The following is a 25,142-nucleotide window of genomic DNA, read 5'->3' on the forward strand; positions in this document are numbered from 1 at the left end:
ATGCAGCTATTATAGTTGTTAGAATAGGATTTCAAGCAACAACAACCATTCTGTTTCATTAAAAAAAAAACATAATACATCTAATGACAATCAAGCTTTGAAAGAGAAACACTGAAGCCACCAGTGAATGGCTGCTCTGTGGAGATAAATGATCCCTCTTGTATCCATGTCAGCCAGCAGTTCCAGTGTGATTGTACAGAGAGGAAACTGGCAGCGCTCCATCATAACACATTAAGAAGCAGACAAGAGAAGCCACTTACCCAGCACACAAACCCCCTTTGATCAGGGCACACTTTGATGCCTCCCTCCGACCCCAGCGTTTCCGCTCGCACAATTCATATTTCTTCACTTGTTGGTGCAGATCTCATCCCTCCATGGTGTCATCCTCCTCCCCTCTGCCCTGTGCACATTTTTAACCAGCGCAGATCCAGCTGCGTGTGAGTCTCAGCTCGGCTCACCGGTTACCTCGTCTCTTTCTCCAGAGGATTCTCTGTGGTTTGGCTGAGCAGTAGGCTAATTAAACCCTTGGTGATGTGGAGGGCAACCAGGGTGCACAAGGCAGAAAATGACAGATTGGTGCTAGAACATCTTACTGTACCAACACATTATGTTGTCATACTTCCTAACGGTCAGTATGTTGGAGGTTTAAAAAGACCAAAATGTGGATTTCAGTACAATTAGACAGGAGCATCATGTACAAACCCCCAAGCTGTCTGACACTCAGGAACCGCCATTATTAGCTATAGGTTTCAACCAAGGGGCTGTCAAACAGTGTTTTATGTACAGTACTTTTTTTTTCATGTACTATACTATTTAAATTATTATTCATTTCATTGTGCACCTTAACATGAATTATGCACTTTATATATGGATTCCTACCACAGGTGCCTTAGTGTTTATCACTCCTTTGATTGGTCTGGATTTTTATATTACTGTATAATATTTGGAATGAATGTTCCAATCGACTTGTCAATATGGCAATAAAGTATTAAATCTTGATTTACTAGTGTTTTTCTATGTTTATAGTGACATTTCTTTGTTGATGAAATGTCCATGTTTAACTACAGTGGGAGTGAGTAAATACATTTGCAGGTACAGAACAGTTTGCGTGTGTTTCCAGGACAAAGTGGGTGTTCTGCTGAAATAGAAAGAGGTGGATTATTGACAGACAAATGAAGTTTCATGACTCATAGTCACTGCTGTAACCTGGAGGAGTTTTTTTTGTGCAAAACCAGCCTGTGCGGACATGCTAGATCCTTAACTCAGCTAGTTCTAGGCAGGGTAATCATTTGTTACATCATTAGATCGACAAAAATAAGTTGCAGTTTTGATTAATAGGAAATTTGGAGGACACAATGTGCTTAGTTTGTGTTTCCCGGTGGTTACCTGAAGTCAAATGTTGTCCTGGTCTGATGAAAACTCACCACATACAGTAAAATATTTCAATTTCGCCTTTAACCACGGTTTAGTTCAACAAAAATCAACAAACACATCAATTAAAGACAAAGACTAAGCTGTGATTTTGGCTCAAGTTAATTTTTTAGGCTTTTAGCTTCATTTCATGTCCTACATTGGCAAGTGAGAGAGATGCAACAGAGGACCACAGGCCAAGTTCATGGATTTCATTTTGCTTGTATATTGTGCAAAATTCAAAAGAGAAAACTCCCGCTGCACACTGTCTTCACTTGCATCAGGTTTATTACAACGTTTCAGTCTAAAAGACCTTCATCAAGTGTTATTCAGGTGTGGACTGGGGGAGCATCTTAAATAGATTCAGTGGGCCACGTGAGCCAATCACAACACACACCGATCATAAAAACAAGTATAATCTATTAGCAGGCGTAAACAATGACATAGAGTTCATCAATGTATCTGCCAATGTAGGACATGTATATTTAAAAAGAAAATAAGCTATAAAAGCAGGAGTAATTACGTTTTTTTTAAAGATAAGACCCTGACCCATCTATAGAACAAAATACAATATAAGTCAAGCAGACAGTCGCTATGACAGTGAACATATAAACAAACATTAGGAGGGAGTTCTTCGTTAAGGCCTTTTGTTGTCAAAGTCTGCAAGTGAAAATCCAGAACACGTACAAATGTTATATATATAAATTAGTATTTGAATCAGGCACCTTTGATTGAGCTTGATCATTTGGTGGCTCTCGCTTATCACCCTACAGTGTTTCCTCAACACCTCTTGTCTGCTCCTCACACGAGGACATGTGACTCCACCTGAAATGTTGCACGTATGATATCATTTTTATGGTCTCAGTGCGAGAATTACAAAGGTCGAAGTGGTTCGTGTTAATTGTGTCTCAATTAAAAGTTTCCATTTGCTACGTAGGTTTGAGGTGCCTTTGTCCTTTTATGGTTGGATATTTGAAGGAAAGAGCAAAGACCTAACCCTCTGAGTTTATCTGCTCACCACAAGTCCTCACACGCTCCAAAATATTGTTTCTATTGGCCACACTGTATCCACTCAAATGCAACAATAAATTGGTATTAATTTCTTATATTGGCTTGTTGAGACTGATTTTATTCCAGTAGTGAATAGATACCTATCAGGTCCTTAGTTACATGGTGAGTTTCACTGGGTTTCCTTCATAACCTGAACCTCTGAGGATTATCACTTTAGAACTGGAAGGACATAATATGGCCCAGGTCTCTAAATATTTCCTTAGTCATATAAAAAGCACATATAATTACATTAAAGGTGGCTGTTTCATTTAAGTCTTTCAGTGAGACGTTGCAGTGTCAGAACAAGTTATTATTATCTTTTTTTATGCCTGTGATTCTCTTGCTGTGACATGTCAGAGTATTGTGTTTGAAAAGTACCTAGCTACCGGGAACACCGCACTACTGGGAAAGGTAAAAAAAAAAAAAAAAAAAAATCCACCTATCTGTTAATTTGTTGTTTATACGCCTACACTGGTTTTATGTGCAACTCAGCACTTATTACTGGCACTAAAACAGCCCAGAGGCCATAAGGCAGATAGAAAACACCGAAAGTGTTGATATGAACTCTCAACTCTCGATTATTATGACCTTGTCTGACTGCCTTCTCTTGGAGTTATGACGACATGTAGCTAGTGCACAATAAATTCAGATCTGTCCTTTACAGCTTCATTTATACCTATAAAGGTGGCCACTTTTAGGCCTTTATGACAGTATATTATATAAAATTCACAAATAATCTCTGGAACGTTTCTCTTTAAGTAGGCTAAAACTGCCCTTCAGGAAAAAAATGTTTCCTTTTACTGTAACTTCAGGTTAAAAAGTAATGTTTTAGATAGCCTAACTAAACATCCTGACAGTAAATGGCAAAAGGAGGGGGGAAAAAAGTGGGAAGGCCTCAAAAAGGTTAAAGAAGCCTGTAACACAGACACACAAAAGCACAAAGAGAGAGAGAGTGTTTTGATTGCTGGCCAAGATATTATCGGAAATGACCATGAAAGGAATGAAGGCTGGAACAACTGCAGGAGGAGGTTTGTCCGGGGATTACCATGGAGAGAGAGAGAGACAGAGAGAGAGTTGACATCACGTCACACACATAGGCTACACACACACCCTGACATGTCAGCAGCAAGGCCAGATAGGGCCCGACCTCTGAGATTATGACGAGTTAGATTAAGTAGGGGGGATATTAAGATCAGAAACTTCCAACACTTTGACTCCTGGACTTTAAATAAAACTTTTACCAGAACTCCTTAAGGAAAATACTAAATTTCTCAATCAAATTAGTTAATTATAGGTTAATGTCTTGAATTATATTTATTTTTGACATGTGCTGTGTGTGTGTGTGTGTCTGTCCTGGAGGATGAATGAGTCAGAGGTGAAATCCTATCCTTCCTGTTCCTATGTGGAGGTACCTAGGCTACACGTGTGAAGGAATGTGTGTAGGCTGTGTATGTGTGTGTTAGTGTGTCAGACAGTGTCCCCTTGGTTACAATGCAGCAGTGGGTGTAGTTTGATCTGGGTGAGTCATAGGTTGTGTTTGTTTGGCTCAGACCTGCTACGTATCTGGCAGATAATCAAACTTGTGAGTGAGTCCCTCCTATTGCTACTACGCACTTCCTCACTGTCGTTTATAAATCCGGACCTGTCACTCCCCTTCTTCATTCAAATCTCCAGATCAATCTGCGAGGGAGGGAAGACCCAGACACAGCAACACACAACAAACCAGCATGTATTCAGACCTCGAGTGTGGTATTTGCTACCGGACCTACAACCTCGGTCGCCGGTGTCCCCGGGAGCTTCACTGCCGACACAGCTTCTGTGAGAGCTGCCTGCTGGCCCTGTCCCGAGCCCCGGAGCCCCCACAGCCCGGAGCCGCTGACCGGGCCATCGTCTGCCCGCTGTGCCGACAAACCACAGCCATCTCCGGCGGTGAGAGGAGGATAAGAGCCGACCTCAGGGTGGATGAGTCCGCCCTGGAGCGTCTGCTGGCCGCCGGGGTCCTCGACCAAGAGGAGGAGGAGGAGGAGGAGCCGGAGCTGGAGGCGGACGGGCAGGTTCACGACGCCTGCGACGGCGACGACGAGGACCAGGACCAGGACCAGTCAGCGGGGCGCGACGAGTCTCCAGCCGGGCAGAGCGACTCCTCCGCGGGCACCGGAGGCGGCAAGCTCCGGCGGACTTTGAAGAAAGTTTGGAGGAAGATTATCGGGGATAAGTCAAGACAGAGAAACGGTAAACACACAACGAAATTTGGTTTATGGGAAATGTTTTACAAGTTGTCATGTTGTTGTTATTGGCAAAACAAACAGGGAGGAACTTGTCAGCTCGACACGAGGGTTTCTGTGACTGAAGGAGCCTAGCTACAGAGTTTTATTTTTGTCTTGAAGTTAACAGAGCAGTCTGTAACTTGAAAGTTAGGTTTCTAGTGCCAGCATGAATGTAGCCTATGTTTAAATGTCCATGTGATTTCATAGGGTTTAGGCAAAACTTAACAGAAACTTTTATTCTGAAACTCAGTGAATGTTTGTGTCTGAACATGTCCTCCTCTCCTTCAACAGACTGTATGACCAGTGATGACCTGAGGAACTTCGCCATGATGTCCTGCCACATGTTTTGAGCTGTCCAGAGCCTCAGACAGACAAACCCCTGGACAATGTGACACTGGATCTCCCTGCCAAATATGGACTGGTGCTGATGATGATAATGATGATGTAACCTCACCAGCAAGACACAAAGACAGAGGGACCAAATGATTTGTTGCCTTTTATCCGCTCTCTGTCTGCTTGTTTAGCGGATGACCACCATTTAACTGTTGCACTCACATGAGAGGAAAAGGAAAACCTGTGAATTGTCAGAGTGGCAGTTTTAGGACTGTATTAATGCACTGATGTATTTGATATTTATTCTTGATCATATATGTATTTATTTTTTGACATATTTGTTACATATTTAAGGAAAAATAAATAAGCTTTGTTCTAAATTTACTTTGTTGTTTGTTTTGTTTTTCTGTGGCTGCCTGTTGAGTTTAAGGATGAAGTAAAAAGCACAGCTTTGGCTCCCAATGGTACAATGAAAGTAATACATTACCACTGGCTTGGCCTAACCAAAAGAGACTGAAAAAAGAAAGGTAGGGATGGGCACAAACTGATGAAAGATATTAAATATTTAAAGAAGCTTATGTATTGTGCATGCAATTGGCTAAAGAAGGGAGACTACCATTTGCAGACGGCTGCAGGAAGTGGCCTACCTGGAACCAGGTGAACAGCATTGCCTCCAATCAGACTCAGGCAGCACAGCTCCTCATGTGTTTGACAAGAAAACACATTGACAACACAAGAAAGCAACTTATTTTGGGATCTTCAGACTCTCGTACAAACCTGGGGAGAAGCTGTCCACTATGTCAGACGCAATCGTCACTCTTTACTCGAGGTAAACTTCACAGTTTGTGGTGTTTGTGTGGAACTTTTCCACAAGAGGGAGATGGGATTTTCATAGATGACAACAACCCTTTGTTGAGTCTCTTTTTTTTGCGCTTCCTCTCTCTCTCTCTCTCTCTCTCTCTCTCTCTCTCTCTCTCTCTCTGCAGACTTGTGTGTGTCTCCCTGCTGGTCTGCGTAGCTGTCATGTTGTTTATCATGTGTTCAGATGCTGCAAGAGGTGAGTGTAAATAGACTAGTATTTGCCAGGCCCACACTGCAGAGTCTGCAGTTTTACTGAGATATTGTTCCCCTGGAAATTACACAACAGTGCAGAGATAAATCTGTTATGGAGTAATCAAAAGAGCACGTGTAAACAAATGTATAAATCCATTTGATTTTGTGCAGTCATTTAAAATTAAACAAAACTACAGAACTACAACTGCACTAATTGAGGTGAACTTTAACCAGATGACAGATATTTCTACTAAACCTAATATTGTCTATTGATCTATTTCCAAAGATGGACAGAGTACTCGACCCCAGTACTTGAGTAAGAGTACAAATAGCCTACTACTGGTCAAAATTTACTCCATTACAAGTAAAAGTAGCTCAGTTGACATGTTACTTGAGTAAGGGTAAAAAAGTACTTGCTTTTAAAGGTACTTGAGTATCCAAAAATACATGCTTTTAAATGTACTTTAAGTAAAAGTAAGAGTAAGAGTAAATTTCTTATTTTTCACATCAATTACTATATTTTTTTCTAAATGAATTTAAGGACCTTTTAACTCTTGTTTCTGAGAATTAACTCTTTGAAACCACCTGCACTGATGTGCTTCCTTTAGGGGTTAGGGTTTCCTTCTTTGACAAACACAACTTGTGTCCAATAGTATTTTAGAAAAAAAAAGAAAAAAGAGAGCAGACCTGAAAGTAACAAGTACTTTTCAGCCTTCCTAGAAATTAACTTGAGTAAAAGTAAAAATATTTGTCTTGGAAATGTATTCAAGTAAGAGTAATAAGTACCAAAGAAATCTAATACTCAAGTAAAGTACAAATCCTCTGGATTATGTAGCCTACTTAAGTACAGCACTCAATTTACTCTGTTACTGTCCACCACTATCTATTTCCCAATATTATTTTCTCATTTTCCCATTCTTTTCCTCCTGTAGTCAGTCCCATAACAACCTATGTGAACCCTGGAGTGAAGAGATCAGTGTTTACACCACACAGCCAACACCGTGCCCTCGCCACTGGTTTCCTGACAACTGAAACTGGCCGCCAAGGTGGGACTACAACAGAAACTGTGATGAGGGGGAATTCTGCAGAGGCATTATCAGTCACTGATGTTCAATCAAACCCTCATCAGTTTACGGGACGTCACTTTATTTACAATCATAAAACCCCAGATAGCGTACAGGCACGAGGTCACACCGTAGGAGGGGCCAGGCCAGCAGTGAGCAGCTCTATGACCACCAGTCCTTTTTCGCACAGGAGGCCACAACCCAGATTGAGTTCATACCCACTCATCATTAGAAAATCATCCCAAAAAGAAACTGGCAGTCCTTTTCATCAGAGCTCTAGTTTTTCACAAGTCCGGGACCACAGAGATGCTCAGAAATCCTACAACGAAGCTCCAACAAACGCCTCTCCAGAGCTGGCTGCACATAAAACAGCCCGGCCATTAAAGGCTGGTGAATACCGGAGTGCTTCGCTGCCAGCTCTGAGAGGGCATTACAGTGGCCATAAAGAGACAAATGAGCTCTCTGCGGTTAGAGTGCCGAGTACATCTGGTGGGATTCAATCAAGCAAATTTCCCGGCTTTGCAAGTCAAACTGTCTCTCGTGCGCCATCAATCAGCCGTGGCCTGGACGCCTCCGTTATTAAACGCAACCCAGGCCCAGAAAAGCTGACATCATCCATCACTGATTCCTCCCGGGGGCTGAGCTCATTGACCGGCGGCCAGGCGCTAAGACCCAAAAAGGTCCAGTGGTATCTTTTCAAGGACTCCCAGACATTGATGAACACAGGTGGTGATGATACAGTCGCAGGTGGTCGTCGACAAACTTCTGGACTGAGCGGTTCGATCACAATGCCACTTAAACACAGACCCTCTGATGTAGGCCTACAACATGCTTCAGACTTTAAACTAACACACAGAAAAGCTCCAACCAGGCGGTATGATGTCAATCTTAACACCAGTGTGGCCCAAACAGCCAGTTCTACCAACCATCAACTCATCTCCAGCACATACCCTCCTCCTGTTCAACTCTCTGTGCATCCTGCTTCAGGAGAGACAGAGAGTTTTGTCCCCGTTTCTCACACAGCCTCCCAGGATAACTATGCCACCAGCAGTGAGCGATCTGTTAACGCTACCGCAGGAGGGTCAGCGCACGGATACAAACTGGGACGATCCACGAAAAGCATCTACAGTATCAGAGGGTTTGAGAATCTCCTGAAGGAGCGACCGCCTCCCTCCTCCGGCAAAAGGACCCAGTCTCAACCGTACAGCTTCAACAAAGGAATGGATTATAAGTTTAAAATTTCACATATACATCCGTCTTTGTCACCAAAGTATAGTTTTGGTTGGAGGGGAGGATCTAGTCCAGCAAAACTTGAGTGGACACCCACAGATTATCCACCACCATCTTCTTCTGGCTCTTCAGATCTGGTCCAAACCACAACTGTTTCTGCTCCAAAGCCGTCCACATCAGGAGGTTTTAAAGACATCCAACCTCTGCTGCCTGAAAGTGATCCTGGTATGGAGAGAAAACCAGATCAGAGAGAAGTCAAAACCTACAAAAGACTCTACAGTCTCAGAGGTTTTGGCACTCGACCACTTGAGGGAGCCAAAACTTCAGTTAGAAAACCAGACGCTCTCCATCAAGGCTCTGAACTCAGGAGCTCGCAGATCTGGCAACCCAAGAGCAGCAGATGGTCGGGTCAAACAGGTGAAACAGAACCAGAATCCATCAGTAGGCCCACGCAGATGCAAAATGAGCAAATAAGCAACGTAGCAGCAGACACTGAATCGCTTCTTAAGCCCGCAGGAAGCTCTGAATCAGCCGAGGGCGGCAGATTCACACCAGAAAAACACAAAAAGAACCGGAAAATTTACACTCTTCTGGGTTTTCAGTCGGTTCACGGAAGAATTGGAAACGCACCCAAGAAAACACACTGGAATTACACTGGGAGAGATCCAACTGCAGCATCACCAGCAGCCCACAGAGTCTCCTCAGCACAATTCGGATCAGCAGGAGGCCTCAGTGTTGCATCCAGCTCAGCGTTTAAGCCAAGAGCGCCCAACAACAACAACACATCCAAACCCGTGGCAATGAAAACCAGTCTGCTCAGTGGTTCCACCGGCAGCACGGTGAGAGGGAGGCGTGTGAAAGGAAAACACATTAACAGCAGAAAGCTCAACCAATCGACTCCCCTGGCCGGTGGTGGTGGTGCTGTAAATGCAGCCATTGTCAGGCTGCCCGCTCGCCCTGCCAGGGTCAGAGCTGTTATATATGCTGATGTTCTTGGAAGCGCTTCATTCAGCAGCGTCAGAGCTACAGCCCTGACACCGACCACACCGGCTGATGAGGGATATTTTCCAAACACTCCGGCGGCTACGACCGAGCAGAGAGAGGGGGCGGGCTACTGGACCTCCAACCCAGATGATGGGGGGCAGAGCAGGGGAAACACGAGCACGAGTCCTGGTGTTAACGCTGAAGATGAGGTGGAGGGTTTCAACAGTGCTGAGGGGAAGAAGATGAGAGAGAATGACACCGGAGTGGAAGTGGATTTTGGTGCTTTCTTGGATAATGAAGAAAGTGGAAGTGGAGCTTTTGATCTTCCTGATGTTTTCTCAAATGCTACCACAGTATCAGGGGGTCAGAAGCTCAGTGAAGATCGATTAGAGCTAGATTATTTACGACTATCAACTGAGAACATCTCCTTCAAGTCAGTGAAACTGTCCCATACTGAGAAATGATGTTGAATTTGCTATGTGTAAAAAAAGAAAAAGAATAATCCCAATAAAATCTGGAGAAGTTTCTGTGATTCTGTTCTTGGGCCATTAATAAATAAGTTATTTATACACTACTCATGAAAAGTTAAGGATATTGCACCTTCAGCTGAAATTTCACAATGCACCTAAAATGCACTACAACCTTTACAGGTGAACTTAATTTGACCTCCTTTAAACTTTTGAATGCACATGTCCAACTGTTCAGTGTTTCAGTACTTGCTGTTCTCTAACAAGGTGGTTAACCGCAAAAATCAAGTGTCTGATCCATGAATCCATCACTAAATGTTCTGGTTCAATGACAGTTTGTACTGAAACAGTCCTCTTAATCATTTTGTCCACATTTTGACATCATGGGACCAAGACGACACCTAACAGTCCATCAACAGAACCTGGACATGTCGAGGCCTCAGACGATGGGATGTTGTCAGAGGGAAGTGTCCACTGAGCTCAGAGTGTCACAGTGTCATCAGCAGGTTGAACAAAGTCACTGCATCTTTTGTTGTGGTAGCCTACACCCGCCTCTGTTTCAATACATTGTTTGAGATGAAGAAATTACCATTCCTAACCCTATGGCAGTGGTTCCCAACCTTTTTTGGCTCGGGACCCCTTTTTGACATCACAAAGAAATTTCTGGCGACCCCACTATCACGTGCAGTCATGTGATTGCGGCCAATCAAGATGCGCCAGCTCAGATATTTGCATTTTATTTGAACTCGATTTATATTTGAGAAAGTGAAAGTATAGAATACAGTTGTTTAAGATGTACGGTGTTTGTGATCATAATTATAAAAAGAATAATAATTAGTTTTAAAAAAATTATCAGTAATTTTTTTAATCAATTATTAGACGTTTCAGGCGACCCCATTTGAATTCCAGGCGACCCCACATGGGGTCCCGACCCAAAGGTTGAAAAACACTGCCCTATGGTATAATATCACTGTAGCATGAACTTTATACATTTTCCATAAATTTCACCCAAAAGTTGAATATCCAACTTTTTCTGAGTAGTGTATTTAATATGTAAGAAAAGTTTGACTCTGAGCCATTTGGTGTTTTGTCGGAACGATGATAATTATTCCAACTGGTTTCAGGCAGGGTGTAGGAGGGAGTAGGATTTCTTGTCTTTCTCTCCTTGTTCAATAAACGGGGAATAAAAACTGTGTTTCTTCTCAGTGACAACATATGTAACGAGACATAAAACATGTGCAAACAAAACAAAGTGTGATGATGTGCCCTGTTTCATTAAAGTAAAAGAGATCTAACGGGTAAAAAATGTCACTAAAATATTAATAAAGCCCATTGGAATAAAAAAAAGAAAGAAGAAGAGGAAATTAAAAATGGCAACACATTAGCAGCTTAATGTGAGTCACAAGGCTGCAGCGCTCAGCAGGGGACAGACTAATTAGCTGATTAAGATTTTGACTGTGAGATTATTTGAGAGATGAAACAAATTATTAATTGCGGTGTCTGAAGTCCATCCTCAGCATTAACAATCACCAAAGAGCCTATTTATTTGTGAGCATGAAATGACTTCTGAAGCCCTGTCCTGATGTTACCCCGGCTCTCTGGCCTACTGCTTCTTTCACTGCGGTCGAACCCCTACTTGTCTCTGCCATGACTAACCGATTACAAGGAATGCTGGGAATTATTTGAAAATCTACAGAGGTCAAAACGTGACCTAACTTTTGCCTCATTTGGCACAAACGTTATGTCGAGTATGTGAAGGGGAAAGCGAAGGAAGGTCACACTCGAGGCTTTTTATAAATTGATTGTATTCCCATTCCCTGTGTCCTCATTCCCAGGCAGGCAGCGGCTACTCACTGCGCTGCTGACACAGATTTTCCATCTCAGTTTGGAGGAAGGGTTTCAGAGCGCTGGTCTCGAACAACTCGTTTAACATGCTACAGGACAGAAAAAAAAACCTGGTCCACCCCATTTTGTGAGAGGGTCTCGCTCTCCTTCTCTCTCTCCTTCTCTGCCAAGCCACTAATGCAAAGAGTAGGTGAAGGAAACAGGTCATCATGTGGGTTTGTAAAGTAAATACACATGAAATTACAACAATATGCAACTATATTGGTAAAACTGGTGGTAAAGTGGGTTCAAACTCCGGTCCAGGAGCCTTTCTGTTTGCCATCTTCTCCTTGTGTCTGTCCAAAGACTGATGCATATGACGATTACTGGCATCTCTATGGTGCCAATAGGTGTGAATGTGTCTCTATGTGTCGGACTGGGTGCACCTAACCCCCACTCAATGTAAGGTGGATTTCCAATATGAATGGACTGTCAGTACTAACTAGATGCCAAGGTTTAGCACATGCATGTTGACCTGATTGTGCATTTGCAGCAGCAGCAGCAGCAGGAGGAGGAGGAGGAGGGGTCACATGTTCCACTAGATGGCGACACTCAACCATTTTATTATCCCGTGTGCATGTGTGTGACCTCAACCAAGAGGATGTTGCAGTCCTCATGTTGTGGAGCCCCAACAACAAGAGGAATTTACCAAACAAGCAGAAGCTAAAGAAGCTAAATCACACAATTATTGTTATGGAGTCTGTTCTTTTCTTTTCTTCTCTGAAGCTTAAGAGAAAAGTAACTTAAGAGTAAAATTGATGACTTTATTTTTTCCCGTCATCTTAATCAATCAGCCAACGAGGCGTTCACTTTCAGGGGGGCAGCGGGTCCACCACCACCACCGCGCTAAGCCAAGATCACAGCTCCTAACAGGTCCATTCACACCACCTGACCCCTTCACCTTCTCCCAGTTAGCCAGCTCCACCTAAATACCACGCAGCTCCACGGACCATGCTTGTCCTCAATCTGAGGCTGCAAGGGGGCCCCAACGTGAGGAGGAGGGAGAGTGGAGGGGGGGGTGGAGGGGTCTGCCAGTCAAAGTTAAACACATTGTACATTGGATTAACATCCCACCCCCCTTAGCAATACCCGTGGAAAGTGGGGCCGTCCACTTTCCCACAGCATTGGAGACGTGCTGAGGTGATATGATGTTTTGAGGTTGCCGTGTGCTGGCATGTCGAGGCGTTGGCCTGCCGGCTTCTTCAAAGTCCGCCCCTCTTTCTCTCTCTCCCTCTCCCTCTCTCTTTCTGTCTCTTTCTTTCTGTCTCTCTCTCTCTCCCTCTCTCTTTCTGTCTCTTTCTGTCTCTCTGTGCTGCCTTTTGTGCAGCCGAGTGTTTGTGGATCTGGTTCACACACTCCCTGCATTTCCTTGTGTGTGTGTGTGTGTGTTCAATGCAGACAGTGTAGTGTTTTCTTGCAAAAGCTGCCCCCCCTCTCTCTTGCACCTCCCCTCTCCTCCTCCTCCTCCTCCTCCCCCCTTCCTACTGTGAGGGGAATTCTGTACCATGTGTCTGTGGTTTTCAGGGAGCTTTCAAGGAAAATATAGCACAGAGGCCTCACAGTCACCGCCGCCCCCCCCCCACCACCCACCACTCCCCCCTCCCCAAGAACGCCCTCCTCTTTCTTCCCCTCCTCGCTTTCCCTCCCTCTCTCCTCACTCCATGTGGCACTTTTTTCTTTTTCTCTTTTTATTTTATTTCACTCCATTCTCTTTAACATCTCCTCTCGCCTCTCTTCTTCTGAGCTAATATCTCACCCAGCCTGGTTATAAAGGCAAATCCATAATCATGGCAAACAGAGAGGCGAAAGAGAGAGGGAGGGAGAGGGAGAAAGAGGGGTGAGAGCGTTAGCTGGTGGTGGGCAGGCAGGGGAAGGGGAGGGAAAGAAAGAAAGACAGAGAAAGGCTTTTTGTTTGGCTAAGTACACTATGTGAAAGAGGGGGCGGTGAGGAAAAGAGAGCTGGAAATACATTAGAAAATGGTTGCGTCGGCTGTGGCATTTGTGGATCACATTACCTCACATGCCATGCGGCGGACGGACCCGACCGTCGGAGCCACTCAGTTTCACCATGACTCTCTCTCTCTGTGTGTATATGTGTGTGTGTGTGTGTGTGTATGTAAACTAACTATATGGAGTCTACAGTGATTAACTTTGCCCTAAAAAACTATATGAAGGGCTGAGGAGAGGAGGGGATTAGCAGAAGCAGCTTGAAGTACACTGAGTGTAATCCAGGGCTTTATTGGCTGGGTCAACATATATACATACAGTAGGCTTACCTAAGTTGAAACAGCTGCTGTAGGTGGTTTATTCTAGCTACTTGTACAGGGGAAAAAGTGTTTTTTGGCCCCACATTTATAAAAGCATATATGTTTCTACTTGATATTTGAATATGTGGGAACCGTTGCAGGGAGGGAGGAAGCTCTTTGGGAGCATTGGAGCAGCGTTGACATGAACATTCCCACATCTGCTATGGGAGCGAAAGCTATTTCCGCGTCCTGCATCCAACGAGCTTCCTGTGGCCCAGCGCCATGGAGGAAGTCATAAAGACGGGAAGACTTCCTGTATTGTTGGCCAACATGCAAAAAGTATGGACCGTACATGATCCGCCAATGGGGCCGGGGCCCCCGCGATGTAAACACCATAAAAATAGCAACCCCAGCCCCATTAAAGAGGCCGAGACATACGTACTGTACATCTGACTGGACATTTATACTTCCTCCACCGTAGCGGGCCCCCTCAAATGTATAAAGCGGAGGTGTCAAACGTGCGGCCCGTGGGCCAAATCCGGCCTGGCAGAGGGTCCTATCTGGCCCTCAGGATGAATTTGGCATAATATTATATGATAATATGTTTTTTGTCAAGAAATTTCAGGTTGTTCATAATATGTCTTGTAAAAGGATAGTTCATTCACTGTCTTAACAATGGAAAACGAAGGGAAAAATTTTGAATTCTTTTTATTTATAGGTTAACGTGCTGTTATTTTACTGGTCGGGCCCACTTGAGATCAAACTGCGCTGTTTGTGGCCCCTGAACTAAAACGAGTTTGACACCCCAGGTATAAAGGCTCTGAGGCTGAGGGGCGTTCGAGAAATTGCTCATGTTTGATCAATTTTGGAAAAAGGTTGCACATTTTTCCCTTTCTTATCCCTTTAATCATTACACGAACCTTAACCCAGGTTGGGTTGGGTATAATAGTGTTAAGAATGCAGAGTATATATGGAGAATAAAACACAAATACACATTGGTCAACAACATCTCCATTAGTTTATCCCATGAGGTTCAAAGTTCTTTCCAAAAAGGCCATTTAGCAGCCGGAGCTTTCAGTCACATCACACATGGAGGTGTGTTTGTTCATTTTTTTTTCATGTGATGTGACTGAAAGCTCCAGAAGAGCCACTAAACAAGTCTTGTGTTTTGTGTGTGTGTGTGTGAGATTAATTCATGTGACACTGTACAAACATTCCCGTGCCCACCCTCTGCAGTGTGTGTGTGTGTGTGTGTAAACAAGCACAGTTACTGAGTCTATTTCTGCCGTTTTGTGTATGTGTGTGCCTGTGTGTGTGTGTGTCCATATAGGTGCGTCTAGTCTAGTGTAACTGTAAGCCGAGCTGGAAATACAAAGACACACACCACGGCAAACATCACACACTCACCCACACAATGAGGAGATGATACACACACACACACCTCCCACTCAGACTCAACAGGTCTCTACCTGCTGGCTGCTGGCCAGAGCGCCTCTCTGTGACTGAACTCTGTGTCCTCTTCACTTGGCCGCCATCCAGTATCCCTCCACCTCCTCCTCCTCCTCCTCCTCCCCCTCCTCTCTAGTCTTGACCACAGACGCTGCCACCGTAGCAGAGGGAGGCATTGACGCTGCCTGTCGCCAAGACAACCAGATGGCAGCTGTGCCCGTTTCTGCTCCTCTGTTCCCTCTCCTTATCCACGCTGCTGATAGCGGCGCTACATTTCCGTCTTGCTCTTGTTTGTCCGTCACTGGGAATAAGGATGTGGGTCAGATCTGAGTTTTATCTGATTTCCCATATCAACTTAAGGATTTTAGAGAGAGAAGGCTTTCTTAGAGTGACATCCCCCCTCCCCTCCCCTCCTGCAGGCTCTCCGTTGCCTGAGGGGGGCATCACAAGGGAAAGTTGCTCATTCATTCATAAAAATTTTTGACTTTCTGGGAAGCAGCATCACGAGGAGTACTCTTGCCACTGGTAATACTGAATGGAGCCAGCGCTTGCACAAGTGCATGATGGGAAAAGGGGGGGGAATGTTTTCTGTTGTTCTCTGTTCGGGCAATGTGATCAAAAGTTGTTCCAATTACCACTAGTAGTTTTGTGTATAAGAATATATATCTGTAACTGTGATTATAGAGCTGCATTACACCAGAATGTGTATGTAGCCTATGTGTATGCATGTATGTTTATCCCTCTATGGTACGGCGTTGCCATATGGCAACAAACCCATTTTAAGCCTTCTACACACAGACAATACATCCCCAGTTATGTTGCAATGCATTAAAAGAGAGGTGGGGTTCTAAGTAAACCAATAGCAGTGTTTAAATATGTTACATGACCCACTGGAGGCCATTTTGAAGCCCTTTTCTGCAGACGTCTTCACAGGGAGGAGCCTCGCCATTTGACCCCTCAAAAATGATCTAAAAAAGTGTTTTAATGACATTTTTCAACTGGGAAAAAAAAATATACTCAATAATAGATTAGTTAAGTTCATTATTCTGTAGGTTATTGCACTGTACTTAATCATTAAATATTAGAAAATTGTTAAAATGTGTATGTTGCCATATGGCAACACCGTACCATTATGAATTGCTAGCCTGGCATGTTGATAACATTTTGTATTTAGTTATAGGCCTAAATTCTTCAAAATAATATTGTAAACTTTATGGACTCAGGCTCCACAACCATGTAGAATCATTTAGTTACTTTTTCAGGTCCATCAATTTGACAGATACACATTTGACTGTTGTAGTAAAGTTAACAGCAATTGCATTCAGTGTTGAAGAATATGCAGGGTTGCCAACTCTCACGCATCTGGCGTGTGTCACACGCTTTTAGGTCCTGTCTCACGCTCTCACGCCACTCAAACAATTCTCACGCCAAAATCAAGCGATTCGGCAAAAAAAAAAAAATTAAAGCAAGCTTTGGCACTCATCAATAGGCTCTCTGATTGGTGTGCGTGATGCTTATCCGCGTGTCGATTGGACGGCTGCTCAAGCCTGTGATCACAGCACAGTAGGACGGGGAGTTATCGATCCGCGACACCCCCACCCCCCTCCTCCCCCACCAACAGCGGCACGGTGCTGAAGCCTGGACCCGACTTGGTCCGAATCCGATGGCCAAAAAAAAGAGGGAGAGAGCGAAGCCCGAGGCACAACCTGACCTGACCGAGTTATGTTTTCAGACTGAACGCGGCTCGAACTGACGCCTGCGGTCGGGCTGGTTGGGCCAGTCCGTTGAAAACTATAAAATCAAGATGCAGACTGGGTAGCACAAAAGTACAGCCAGGCAGCTCAGTCCAGAGAGCAGAGGAGAGAGAGACAGCGCAGCAACAGGTGTGTGTGTGTGTGTGTGTGTGTGTGTGTGTGTGTGTGTACGTCTGTGTGTACGTCTGTGTGTACGTGTGTGCGCAACTGCGCATGCATGCACGTGGGCCATACCTGCAAACTCCGAATGGGTATGTAGAATGTTTATTACAGAAGAGAAACACACATTTCAGGACCTGACTTGTATCATCAGGCTGTAATAGAAGACTGAACAGGACATGTCTGTTCTGTCCTTTCATTAATAGGCTCAATAGGCTGGTCCAGGCCAAAAGCCACAGCTCCTCACTAGACCAGTTTCATACACTCCAGCCATACAATGATAGGAACCACAGATCTGCTTTTTTCCCTCTTATCTGTAGCAAATGTTGTGTTTTCCCTTTATTTTCTTCTCAGAGTACACCAGAATGCTTCAAATACATGTTAAAATCACAATTTTTTCCTGGGGGGGTGCCCCCAGACCCCCCTAGAGGGATATATTTTGTCACCTATTACACCTCTAGCCTACTCAGTTTGCAGGTATAATGTGTGTGTGTGTGTGTGTGTGTGTGTGTGTGTGTGTGTGTGTGTGTGTGTGTGTGTGTGTGTGTAAGAGAGAGAGAGACAGAGAGAAAAACTACAATAAACATAACTATTATTATTATTATAGACAGCCCCCCCCCGCCAACAGAATCTCACTCCAGCCCAGGACCAAAAGTTGGCAACCCTGGAATATGAGCAGCTGGCAACATAGCAAGGACAGAGTGAAAGATGAAGACAGTGAGAATGATGAAGGCTATGAGCCAGAGAATGAGGACAGTGGAGACAGCGAGGGCAGTGGAGACAATGAGGACAGTGGAGATGGTGAGGACAGCGAGGATAGTGAGGGTAAAGTGCAGTGAAAAATGTCTTTTTAAATGGTTTTTACTTTCAAATGAGATGCATTCTTAACTGTTCAGGCTATTGGGGATTGTTGAGACTATAACATGAGTTTTAAAATAAATGTTATTACTATTTTAGACAAAACTATTATTTTCATTACTTTCCACTATCGTACGGTGTTGCCGTATGGCAACGAACCCTAAAAACTACTAAAAAAATAATATTTTTTGAAAATTTCTCTTGATTATGTTTAATTGGTCTATTTTAAGACAAAAAAACACCCAAAACATTTTTTTACCAACTGGGATCATAATGCGTACCATAGAGGGTTAAATGTATGTGCATGTATACATATTATATACCTATTTTTTATCTTCCTTTCTTGTACTCTGGGTGGCTTTAATGTTGCCTTTGCCCATATTATATTTTTCTTTTCTTTTTTTGTATATATTCTTTATCCATTTTTAATTGTAAAGTTGTTTTATCTTCTATGTGCGTCTTGTCTGTCAGTGTCCTTTTGAGTGATGTGTATTGTCTATATGTACACTTCCTGTGCCTTGGTATTATTCACTCATGTTCTTTCCTTCTTACTTGAAAATTTAAATACAATTTTGATTAAAAAAAAAAAGGAAGAAGGGGAAAATGTCTCTATTGAAACTAACAAATTTGAGGTATAGGATAACATCCCCTTTGGGACTCACTTTTTTAAGATGCAAGTGAACAAAAGCAGGAACACGAGCTGTGCAGAGAGCTAATGGGACAGACACAGTGTCAGTTTCAGTAACACTTCAGGGTGTGAGTTCTTCTTTTTCTTATTCTCATACAGGTTGAACCTTATTTATACTCACACAGGAAACCGAGAGCTTTTGCAGGTGCAAGCCTGATCTGTATGTGTGTGTGTGTGTGTGTTCTCATCTCTATTAATTCCTGCAGAGCCCCAGTCAAAGCACAATCACACCCGGCTGGGGTTGAATTACTTGGCCATCTGTGTACAAGGATGATACAGGATCCCCATGCATGTTAACAACAACAGGAGAAAGAGGCACAGATTTATCCTGCCTCAAAAAAGGAAAAGAAAAGAAAAGAAAAAAAGCTTTTTTAATTAAACCGAGCGTTGAGTGAGATAGCAGCATCAAATAAGAGTGAGGGTGAGGAGGAGGAGGAGGCTGAGAGCTCACCCACTAAACACCCATGTTGGTCAAATTACCGGTAAGACGAGTTATTAACTCCGTGGGCAACCCGCCAACCTCGAGTGCAAATGATCTTATCAATGGGAACGGTGGATGTGACTAACACGGCTAAAAAGGCTTTGTGGATTAACAATCAGGGCTGTTTTCTTTTCCACAATAAAGTGTGACATCTGCGTTGTGGTCGCAGCCTGTTCGAGCCACTGTGTGTGAGTCAAAGGCGGCGAGTGAGTGTGTGCGAGTGTGTGTGTGTGTGAAGGGCATGAGCCGGCCTGCGTCTGTGGCATTTCATGCAGATGTTCACACTTGCCTCAGCCAGTAAATCGCAGCGTCTTCCGCTCTTCTTCTCCTTCTCCTTTTTCTCCCCCTCGTAGATCAGTAGCGCTGTTGTTTTTCCGTCTCAGGCCTGTCACTTTTGAACAATCGTCCCTATTACATCACTCAGAAGGAAACTGAAGCAGCCGGTCACAGAAACAAAAGAAACCACAAGTCCTTTCTTGTTGTTTGACTTTTTTTTTTTTTTTTTCCTTTTAGTCAAGATTTTTTTTTTTGTCTCAAGCAACAGAAGTAAAACTGCCTACATCAATGGCAAATCTCACAATATTCCCATTCAGTACCATCCCTCAGGGGGGGGAAAACAGGAGAAAAAAGGGATAAAAACAATTTAGATCAGCAGCAGCACTTTTTCCTGCACATTTTTATGAACATCTCTACACTTAAAAACGCAATGAATGAAATCATGCAGCCACTTAAACTGTTCAACCCCCCTCCCCACACACCCCACATTACACACACGTGTTCATCCGAGCTCTGCTGAAGTGACTTTAACTCACGATATGTGGCTGAACCTCGCCATGGGCAGTCAATGCAACAAAAAAAATAGAATAAAATAAAAAAAATTAACTATTTTCCAGACTGTAGGCAGTTAACGTGTTTCACTGAAAAGTTCATGAGATGCTCAGAGCTGGAGGGGGGGCGGGGGGGGCTCTAAATGGCAGGATAATAATGTCTGCTAGTCAGGACTAAAGGAAGTCTGTGCGCTTTTCTTTCTACACTACTGAAGTACCTTCAAGCATATTTCTGTTTTGGCGGAAAACTGCTCAGTCACAATACAAGAACATCCCTCAACGTACATTAGATACATTTCAACTCATCATCATGTGTTTGCCAGCAAATAACGGCCTTGGCTTCATGGTTTGAAGTCCAATTGTTTTTTCCCACTTGTGCTTTAGCTGTTGCTATTAGGGGCAATTCCAACCACAGATCCCAATCTGCTCGTAATAAAGCTGCATTGTTATGCTCCGGGCGCCCCGACAGTCATGTGACAAGAGTGAGAAAGTTCATGAACTTCCCAAGGCAGGCAGGCAAACACATGAGTACAATTTGGAGCTACGTAGATGCACATGTGTTCAGACATTTAGACATTTTGTTGTTGTTGTTGTTGTTGCAGTTTTTTTGCGGTGGGGTTGTCTTTCTCATCTTCATGCATTTCTTCATAATGCTTGGGTCAAAGTCATAAGGAAGAAACAAAAAAAATTCAAGGTTAAAGCATACGCAAGTCTTCACAATGACCTTTATCTCCAAGAGTCACATCATCAGCAGACTGCGAGGCAAGATATGTCACAGTTCCTCCCCCCGCTGCGAAAAAGAAAACAACGGAGGGACACAAAAGGTTACATTATTAAAACAAAACAAAGCAATACGTTCGGACTTGAGAGCTAAAAGGTTGCTTCTTGAGGTGCTGTCGATGAGGAGAACAGCTGAGTCTTTTTTTTTTCTTCTTTTTTTTTGTCATTGTCGTTGTCACCGTTGTGATTTGGCACTGATGGCCCTGTAATGATTGGGTCTTCTGTTACCGACGAAGTGAAAACAGTCCAAAACTCCTCGGATCAGGGCCACGACTGTCAGTCAAGTCATCTGATAGATCATTGTCACACCGAACATACATGAACATGAGAACTGTACAGCCAAAAAGAGACAAAAATAGACACAAAAATAGACTTGATATATTCTGCTAGGACAGCCCTATTAGTGCTAGCTGCTAAAACGGGGCAGAGGGACAGACAGGCAAGTAGGACAGACAGGCACTTAAGTGCTGATGCATAGCGGAGATTAAAGTAAGAGCTAAGCAAAAGACAGAGTAGTGGGGTGGGGGGAGGAGATCAGAAACAGAAACAGAGAGTCTTAAGTAAAGATTTAGGGTCGAAGCATTTTCAATTCAACCAGTTTAAAAATCAAAACGTGAAAAAAACTCTCTTCTTAAAATGTTTGGTACCTCAATGTATAAAAAAGGTGAGAACAAATTAGCTGTTTTTATACTGACAGAATTGAAAAAAAAACAACAACAACTGACCCCATTTTTCCGGCGCTAAAAGCAGCAGTGTGCTGACCGCTACAAAGCTAGCATTAACATGGCTATTGATAGGGTCTCTATCCTCAGCTGTATGTACCGTATGTTTATTTAGCATCCTGAGATGAAGGGGATTAAGTGAGACACAAGTGTCTGGAGCTAATAGCACTAATGGGATTGCTTGGCTCTATATCAGGGGTCTCACCCTGAGCTGTGTATAGTCAGCAGGACGGATCTGACCTAGCTGGCTTTAGCTAGCTGGCTAGCAAGCTACAGTATCCCCTGCTGTTAAAAGGGATAGTTCAACATTTTGGCAAATTCACCTATTGTCATAATCCCTAGTCAAAGGGGTAGGTTCATTATGCCTTAATTATCGGTGCATGTTGTTTTGAGATCAGCGGGGCAGAGATGCAAGCTGCTCAGGTAACACAATGGACGTGAACGGTACAGGTCCCCTGTCCTTCAAAACTCATCAAATACACGATCCAACAACTCCAAAACGCTCTTGTGGAGAAGTTGTGACCGGCACATTCACAATAATCATGTATAATTATGAGACAGGGTTATTATGCGTAGCCGGAACTACATTGTGATTTCAAAAGCAGTAGTAGTTTTTGCTTCCTGTATCGTAATTTATACATGATTATTTCATTGTATGGTGAATGTGCAGGTCACAACTTCTCCACAACATTATTGGATTGTGTATTTGATGAGTTTAATGAGGGACAGGGAACCTGCACCATTCACCTCCATTGTGTTCACTGAGCAACTCACGTCTCTGCCCCACTGATCTCAAAACAACATGCACTGATAATTAAAGGAAATGAACCTGCTTCTATAGGGATTAAGGCAATAGGCAAATTTGCCAAAATGTTGAACTATCCCTTTAAGTGCCTTTTTGTTTCAGGCGTGTGTGCGTGTGTTTAATACTTTCGGCGTATGGCTCTGTTTGAAAGTTCGGAGGGAGGGGTAGAAAAGGGGGGAAAAAACGACAGAATAAAAAGCGACATCCGCAAGTTATAACGAGCAGTAAGTCAACAGCAGCTATGCTAATATTTCTCACAGTAGACAGGAAGGCCAGCAGATTGCTAGTACCATTATCATCAATTACGTTAGCAAAAATGCCGCATTCACGTCACAACGGATTTATCGTTAATTATTCGAATTAAAATATAAATCAGAATTATGAATGGGGAAACTAATGTAATGGTTAGTGACACTGACCATGCATAGTATTTTTAACCCTGACAGGACCAACTTGGCGCTTGCAAGTTGTTAGCAAAGACATTTGTCCAATCCATCCCATATGACGTGAACGCGGCAAAAGCTCAAACCAGTGCTACCCAACATTTGTTTTATCGAAATCTTCTGCTGCGTTTTTTTTATTTTTATAACTACATCAAATTAAGCACGAAAATAAAAGAACCCAAAGCTTCAGTTAGTCGAGGCTAAGTTGAAGTTCTTTGTAAAACAGCTACAGTCTGAAAACGAGGCACTTTTTGAGCAGATATAGATATAGATAGCTCTATATATTTTCTTTTCCATACACTTAATAGTCAGCCACCGTTGTACTCTTAATGATTCGAGTCTTTCACTTGGAAGAAAACAAAAAATAAAAGAAACACCATTCTCCATTTTTTTTGTACCCTTCTCTGATTGGCTTTCACTCAAGGAATGAGAGCAGCAAATATCTTTTCAAGAATGTCATTTGGCACACATCCCCATTGGTTTCCACAACCAACAAGATGAAAGCAGAGGAGGGGGGGTAGAAGAAATAGAGGAAGAAAAAAAAAAGAACCATTTTCCATCAGTCTCTGTGAAAGTGCTTCAGGGGCGTGTCCGATGCAGCTGCTCTCTGGATGCGATTGGTTATCACAAAAGGAACAGGCGGGGCTTTGAAGGTCTCTGAGCGGTACCAGATTGTTTCCCCCAAGGACGACACACTGACATCAGCACTCTGCGAGAAAAAACACAAAGAAAAGGGGAAATGGTTTTGGTCAGATTCGGGGTAAACAATAACTCAAGATATGAAGCAGAAATAAATATTATGACATGTATATACAGTGTCTGTTGGCTTATCAGGTTAATTATAATATCTAACATAAGATATCAGTGTCTGCTTATCGGCACTGGGACACCGTGACCCTACAGCGAACAACAGGAATATACAATACCAGAGCCAAACAGGCCTAAAAAAGACTCAGACAGGATGAAAGTGATAAAAAGAACAGCGGGGAAGGAGAGAGCGAGGACACCTATCGCTGCAGGCGCAGAGTCAAGTATGTGTGTGTGCCAGTAAGAGGGGGGAAACCAGAGATCCAGAAAACATGTCAGGTTTTTCTTTTTCTTTTTTTTTTTTTTGAACATGCCTATTTCAGCCGAGGACACGCGAGCGCGCACAGGTACAGTACGCATCGTCAGGCAAATGTCACAACTGCAACGCTTCAAAATGTCACATCCAACACATAACGACTCCTGGCCTTGTTTGCACAGTTGATAGGATTAGCAGGAACGCAGACTTGATGATAAATGCTCCGGAGAAGAGAGAGAGAGAGAGAGAAGAAAAGGGGGAATCACATGGCGTCACACCGCCATCTGTTTGTTTTAAGGCCCCTATATAGGTTGGTGCCAGGACAGGATATTTTACAGCTGAAAAACAAACACGGCAGCGCTCTTCATCGATGAAGACGCAATTTCATATCTAATATCTGCACACAACGTCTCGAAAAAACCCAGCAGACAAATAATTTCCACTTCTCTCACCTAGTTTTACAACATCTGTGACGCGCTCCGACCTCTGCGCACACCAACGGTAAACATGAGAGGAATGAAGGAGGAGGAATAATTGTCAGTAATGGACCATGTCTTTCATCAAAGTCGCTGCAAGAATTTGTTTATTATGATTCAGGAGGAGAAATTCGAAACCATGTGACTATTGCTGCTACATTCGGCTACGATCGACGAAACCCACTTATCGGCGAAAGGGAATAAAACTGATGTGACACTGTGCAAAGTCTGATGTCACCAAGGCTGACACAGATTTTTATCAGAGCAATCTCCCCCAGTGTGACATGCAATTAACCTACAACACCGCAGTCATCACATCGAGCCTCGAAGCCAACAACAATGATCTCACGCTTAGGTATCGTTGGACGCATGCGGCATTAATTGCTTCGTCATGTTATGTGCGATGAGGATGAGGACGTTTTAATTAAGGAGCAGGAAGACGGAAAGTGCTGACTGGAAGGTGGTTGGGTTCGCTATGAAAGCGGGATCATGACTACTATAAAGATTAGTCAGTGCCCTTTAAACCGGGTTGCTTTCTGTCAAATGTGATGACTCACAACAAAGGCACTCGGGGCGGCCATCAGCCAAAATAACAAATCCACAAAGCTCGTAAAAGAGAACAGCCTCAGAGAGAGTTCCCTCTGTCTCT

At 43.4% G+C, this 25,142-nt stretch overlaps 3 protein-coding genes across 3 annotated transcripts in view; 2 read left to right on the forward strand and 1 right to left on the reverse strand.

Moving 5' to 3' along the window:
- The first annotated feature begins 4,108 nt into the window (after window positions 1-4,108).
- On the forward strand, window positions 4,109-5,444 carry LOC146969275 (uncharacterized). The gene is made up of 2 exons (XM_085759697.1): window positions 4,109-4,692; window positions 5,019-5,444. Exons 1-2 carry the CDS (start codon window positions 4,188-4,190, stop codon window positions 5,075-5,077), a joined length of 564 nt encoding a protein of 187 aa, XP_085615823.1. The 5' UTR covers window positions 4,109-4,187; the 3' UTR covers window positions 5,078-5,444.
- A 114-nt stretch (window positions 5,445-5,558) lies between these two features.
- Window positions 5,559-9,855, forward strand: LOC146969276 (uncharacterized). Its single transcript, XM_085760456.1, has 3 exons — window positions 5,559-5,889; window positions 6,047-6,117; window positions 7,046-9,855. Exons 1-3 carry the CDS (start codon window positions 5,858-5,860, stop codon window positions 9,853-9,855), a joined length of 2,913 nt encoding a protein of 970 aa, XP_085616582.1. The 5' UTR covers window positions 5,559-5,857.
- An 11,309-nt stretch (window positions 9,856-21,164) lies between these two features.
- The window catches only part of LOC146969277 (insulin receptor substrate 1-B), a 50,810-nt gene continuing 46,832 nt past the window's right edge, over window positions 21,165-25,142 (reverse strand). Inside the window, exons 4-5 of the mRNA XM_085760256.1 lie at window positions 22,586-23,663; window positions 21,165-21,988 (exon numbers count right to left, since the gene is read on the reverse strand). Of these exons, the coding sequence (XP_085616382.1) occupies window positions 23,656-23,663 (8 nt within the window). The 3' untranslated portion in view covers window positions 21,165-21,988; window positions 22,586-23,655. The remainder of the gene's footprint in view (window positions 21,989-22,585; window positions 23,664-25,142) is intronic.

The sequence above is a fragment of the Trachurus japonicus genome, chromosome 18, assembly GCF_045865225.1.
Source record: "Trachurus japonicus isolate A0001 chromosome 18, Traja_1.0".
Taxonomy (NCBI): Eukaryota; Metazoa; Chordata; class Actinopteri; order Carangiformes; family Carangidae; genus Trachurus; species Trachurus japonicus.

Excerpts from the sequence above, each read along its gene's own strand:
- LOC146969275 (XM_085759697.1), top strand. The coding sequence starts at position 4,188 with ATGTATTCAGACCTCGAGTGTGGTATTTGCTACCGGACCTACAACCTC. Across the intron at positions 4,693-5,018 it reads TAAGTCAAGACAGAGAAACG|ACTGTATGACCAGTGATGAC; the intron begins GTAAACACACAA and ends CTCCTTCAACAG.
- LOC146969276 (XM_085760456.1), top strand. The coding sequence starts at position 5,858 with ATGTCAGACGCAATCGTCACTCTTTACTCGAG. Across the intron at positions 5,890-6,046 it reads ATCGTCACTCTTTACTCGAG|ACTTGTGTGTGTCTCCCTGC; the intron begins GTAAACTTCACA and ends CTCTCTCTGCAG. Across the intron at positions 6,118-7,045 it reads GTGTTCAGATGCTGCAAGAG|TCAGTCCCATAACAACCTAT; the intron begins GTGAGTGTAAAT and ends TTCCTCCTGTAG.